General features: G+C 41.4%; 1 protein-coding gene across 1 annotated transcript; it reads right to left on the bottom strand.

The window, feature by feature from the left end:
* Positions 1-2787: 2787 nt before the first annotated feature.
* Positions 2788-4044, bottom strand: LOC143855211 (uncharacterized). Its single transcript, XM_077365435.1, has 2 exons — positions 3240-4044; positions 2788-3128 (listed from the first exon to the last, which is right to left on the bottom strand). Exons 1-2 carry the CDS (start codon positions 4038-4040, stop codon positions 2931-2933), a joined length of 999 nt encoding a protein of 332 aa, XP_077221550.1. The 5' UTR covers positions 4041-4044; the 3' UTR covers positions 2788-2930.
* Between the last annotated feature and the right edge of the window lie 1346 nt (positions 4045-5390).

A 5390-nucleotide genomic window follows, 5' to 3' on the forward strand; every position in this document is an offset into this window, starting at 1 on the left:
CTTGACTACCCGAGTATTGGTGCTAGAGAGAAACATAATTTCTTCACTCATAGCCTCTTTCATAGTGATAGCTGAAACTTCCACTGAAAATCCTGTCAGACTGATATCTCTTGTGTTTTCAGTAACAAGCTCTTGAGATATTTGTCTGACTTCTGGCTCGGGATCTCCCTTGACTGTGATCACCCGGTTGTTTCGAATGAACTTCAGTTTTTGATGAAGTGTGGAAGGAATGACTCCAACCTTGTGTAACCAAGGTCGACCAAGAAAGAGACAAAAGGAAGTCTTGATATCCAACACTTGGAATTCAATGTCAAAGGTTTCTCCTCCGATGACAATCTCAGTAGCCAACGTTCCGATAACGTCCCTTCGAGTACCATCATATGCCAGTATGCCTTGCTCAGATGGAATGAAGTCTTCAGGCCCAAACCCCAAAGTAGTGGCAGTACTCAAAGGACACACGTTCAAAGCTGACCCATTGTCTACCAGCACCTCTGATACTTTCTTCCTATTGCATAGAAGGGTAATCTTGAGAGGACGAGTATGATCCTTTCCTTCTGAAGGCAAGTCCTCATCTGAGAAAGATAAGGCTTTTGAAGCCTTGGTCATGGCCACCAAACCGACCAACTCGTCTGGAGTAATCTCAACTGATACTTGAGACGAATTCAACTCACGAAGTACAACTTGTCTGTGCTTCGGCGATGCCATCAATAAACCCCAAATGAACACATTAGCTTGTGTCTTCTTGAGCTGATTCAACAAGTTATCTTCTTCTTCCTCAAGTCTCTGTTTCTGCCTCTGACTGTCAACCCCTCTTGCAACTTCAGCGGGATTTTCAACTCTAAGCTCAGCTGGTTTGAAGACTCGTCCACCACGTGTGACGTGGCGGAGCTCATCGCATTGATCGTTCAAGAGCAACAAATCGTCATCATCTATCTTAAGGATGTATGGGGTTTTTATTTCTTCTTCCTCATCATCACTCACCCTTAAGATGTACAGAGATTCGGACTCTTTCTCTTCATCCTCACACTGGAAAACATATGACTGGTTTGATGGCCCAGCCACATCAGGGTCGTTCCAGGATAAAACATATGGCTTTTCTGATTCTGTCCATTGATCTTCTTCTTCAAATTTCCAAACATAGTTCCCTTCAGATTCAATAGCGAATATGTAGGAAGCAGGATCAATTACAGACTCTTCAGCACAAATGACATTGACTGAAGGCGGAGGAGGCATTGCATGTGTAGGCAGGGGATTTCTGGTTACATTTGGTAACTCTATTGACAGCTCCTTCCTATCAATCATGTTCTGTATTTGGTGTTTCAAAGCTAAACACCTATCAGTTATATGACCTGTGTTACGATGATAATCACAGAACTGATCCTCTCTCCAGGATCTCGGCAACGGGTTGGGAGGAGGCTTAATATCAGGCAGCTTGATCTTTCTGTCCTTCAACAGCTTCTTCAAAGCTACGGACAAAGAATATGGAAGGGGATCAAAATGACGAGGAGGTTTCTGCTCCATTGGCGGCCTTCTCACTTCAGTGATTACCCTGGGTGGGGGCCTGACATAATTGACATTATGTACTTCCTTCGGCGCCATCACAGGTCGCTTTCCCTCTCGAACATCAGATGGAATTCTTGATCTCAGGCCTTTAGCCAATGCATCTTCTATCTGGGTCCCAGTCTTAATGAGATGGTTAAAATCGAGGAAATACTGAATAGCCATATGATGATAATATTGCGGCGACAAATTTTTCACCACAATTTTGATTTGCTCCTCATCTGAAAGACGATGAGCCATTTGTGCAGCTTTCCTTCTCCATCTGCGGATGAAGGAAGTAAAGGTTTCATTGTGACCCTGCTTCAAAGCCTTAAGATCCCTCTTAGTTACATCGATCCCCTCTTCCATAGAGAATTGCTCGACGAACCTATATTGCAATATTCTCTAGAGTTCGAATCTCCTCTGATTTCAAACTCAGGAACCACTTCTTAGCTGTTCCAACAAGGGATCTAGGGAATAGAAGAGCAACTTGCTCTGGAGATAAACCATGCTGCTGAAGAAGCGGAAGGACAGACATTAGATGGCTTCTAGGACACCCGGTCCCGTCATATTTATCCATGTCCGGAACTTTGAATCTAGGGGGGCAATGTGACTCCTGGATACAACATAAAATCAGCCATGTTCAACTTTTTCGGGCCTTGAAATTTTATGTTTTCCATCTCTCGGGCTAACATATCCATTCTGTCCGCCATCGCTCTGTCCTCATTGGCTCTATTTAGATTAGGATGACAATTTTCTTCTGCATACTGCTCATCATCAATATCATCTTCGACATTTAAAACAGCAGGCCTGGCCATTGCAGGAGGGTGAGGAGGTATAGCTGAAGGGTGTTGAGCTACATGCTCCTTGGAGGTAGATTCTCTATCATTTTTCAGACGGGCTATCTCCTCATTCATGTTATTCATCTGTTGAAGCATAGCCTTCATCATCTCACTCATCTCGGCCAAAGCACTTCCAGAGTCAGCCATCTGTGCAATAGGAAATTGGACGGGCGAAGGGATTTCCTGGAGATTGGAGAAAGGTAATGCAGGGGAGGTAAAAGAAATTGGTGAGGAAGAAAATCGACTCAGCCTGGAATCAGCGGACTGACGGGACCAGGTTGATTTTGAAACAAGGGTTTTCTTAGGAGCAATGGCTGCTCAATCAAGAATCCTGATATGGAAATATAAACACTAGATTAAAATTTTGATAATCGAGATAAACTATTTTGATCAAACAATGACAAAAGAGGCAAAAACACACTTTCATTAATAAAATTCAAATTGTGATTACAACGGATGAAAAATATTAATCTCTGATCACAGCTGGATAAACAGACTGACAATAATGGGAAATGCAGAAATCGGAATAACAAAACATGATACAGATCTTCAAAGCTCCTCCATCCGAGCTCTCTTGCTTGCGGGCTCTTCCGATATTTCTCCACGTCGGAATTTGCGAGATAAACCTAACCTCCTTTCTATATTTTTGTTTCCCCAAGCAGCCACAATGGATCGGACGAGATCAGGAGTGAGATCTTCACAAAGAGGAGGGACTATGATTCCGGGAGGACATGGAATTCCCGTAATCTGATGGAGAATTCGCATGGGTGCATAAAAGGAAGATTTCTCAGTACCCATGAGGTAAACAAATGAATGCGGGTAAGTGCTAGTAAAAACGTGGAAACATGAATGACTTACCCAGCGAAACTGGCTCTCCTCTACATGTTGTAACCAATTGTGCCATTCATCGATAGACTGAGGTTGATGGGCTATTGGTTTCCATGTATGGAAATTCTTCAGGGCATATGGATTTTGGTTTTGTCGCTGAAGAATTTGAAGTTTTTCACTAAGCCATACATACAACAACTTGACACATCCATAGAAATTGTCCTTGATCTCTTGGGAAGCAATAAGATCTAGTCCCAAGAAGGTCTCTGCTAACATGGTAGGGATATGATTCCTCCCCTCATTGATCTGATCTACCACTCCCAATAGTATCAAAGATGCAACATGGGAATTTCTGCGAAGAACATGACGTGCGAAGACCATAAAAATTAAAGCATTACGTCTGCAATCCTGAAAACGAGAGTTAGTAGGATCGACGTTTTTCGAAAAAAGTTTAACAAGGTCTTGAATTTTCACGCACGTATCCGTTAAACATGGCAGAGCATCCACAGTCTCATTTTTGAACAGTTTGCAAAACAGACCATGAGGAGATTCTATCCTTGAAGGTTTGATCCAGAGTCCCTCAGATGGGAGCTCTAGTATGGTACACCAATCTTCAAATATGGGACAAAGTTCAAAACGGCTAAATCGAAAGACATGAAGAACAGGATTCCAAAGTCCAGCAGCTGCTTGGAGAAACTTCCAATTTATATCCCGACTGTTCAAATAGGTGAACGAATTGATGAAATGATCAGCCATATTTCTCTGTGACAGTTCACGCGGAAGAGCTTTAATGGTATCGGCTATCCAGTTGTCCAACAAAAGGTTTGCCATAATCAGACCTGACACAAAGATAGGACGGGATAATGAGGGAATGAAGATAACTTCGAATAAACAAAGAATAAAAATAAACTTAACGATCAAGCATAAGAAGGATATTATGGATGACATCGAATGTTCCACTACTGATCAAAGATGATCAGAAACTCAGAAACGAGACCACGGTCACAAAATGACAAAAGTAGATCATAGACCGGATCTAAATCTGGAAGATGGATGTCAAAACTGAACGATCAAAGAGATCAATAATAGACTATGGCCATGAAGACAGCAGACAAACTGTCGACCATATCTAAAGACAAGAGAAGAAAACAATCTGAATAATATATGACACAACAAAAGAATGGATAAATGAAGTTTCAATCTGAGGGATAAAAACAAGTGAATTTTATCATCATCGAGTCAAAGAATAAACCGTAGCTATGAGGGTGACAAGTAGAAGCCACTAGCTAGGTTTAGATCTGAGAGATGCATAGACATGACTGATTGATCCAAGCCAGAAATCTCTACTAGAAAGTAGGTCCTGATCTTATAATCAACAGATATAGGGGCATAATCTCAATAAATAGAACAACAGAGAGGCCACGACCATGAGAGGGGCAAGCAAAAACCACTGGTCGGGTCTAGATCTGAAAAACGGACTGACACAACTGATTAGATTAGACAAGGAAACCTCACTAAAGAGTAGGCCCTCAATCTGATAATCAATATATACATATATACATATATACCCTAACCAGGGGCACCAGCCCTAAATATAATCCCATAGAGTCAAGATACTTGACTCAAGACAGACATGTAAGTGCACTAGGACTGCGTTGTAGCCACATAAGGTGAGCTACAATAATCAATGGATAGGACAAGGCTCCTAAATCTAGGCTCCAACATGTATAAGCAACACATGTTCGTCCTTATATGAATGCAATATATATATATAAGCACATGCAGATCCTAATTGGGTTTCACTAAGTTAGCAAATATACATAATATATGTAAAATGAAAGTAGAGCTCCGGACTCAATATATCGGGTACTATGCTTATGATCCATACTTAAAATGTATAACACAAGTACGCCTAGTGTTATACATAGTATGCTTCATTGCTCATCGGCTGCTGTAAACACAAGTACGCCTAGTGTTTACGACTGCAGCACCGGCGCATATCTTGGTAATAGATACAACAGCACCATCTGGATAGTTATATCCCATGAGGCACGCATTATATCTATCCCATGGAGCTAATAATAATAAAATCAATAAAAGAAAATAAAGAACAAAAATAATGTATGCTGTGCAGTGTGTGAATCCCTTGTTTTAAACACCTATTTGGTGCCCCTGGATTCT

This window comes from Tasmannia lanceolata, unplaced genomic scaffold, assembly GCF_043159265.1.
Source record: "Tasmannia lanceolata isolate RefF3 unplaced genomic scaffold, GAP_Taslan_0.1 ptg000020l, whole genome shotgun sequence".
Taxonomy (NCBI): Eukaryota; Viridiplantae; Streptophyta; class Magnoliopsida; order Canellales; family Winteraceae; genus Tasmannia; species Tasmannia lanceolata.

Bases quoted from the DNA above. Each gene is read 5' to 3' on its own strand.
- LOC143855211 (XM_077365435.1), bottom strand. From the start codon at position 4,040: ATGGCAAACCTTTTGTTGGACAACTGGATAGCCGATACCATTAAAGCT. The intron at 3,129-3,239 runs GTAAGTCATTCA...ATTCTCCATCAG, and splicing joins AGGAGAGCCAGTTTCGCTGG to ATTACGGGAATTCCATGTCC.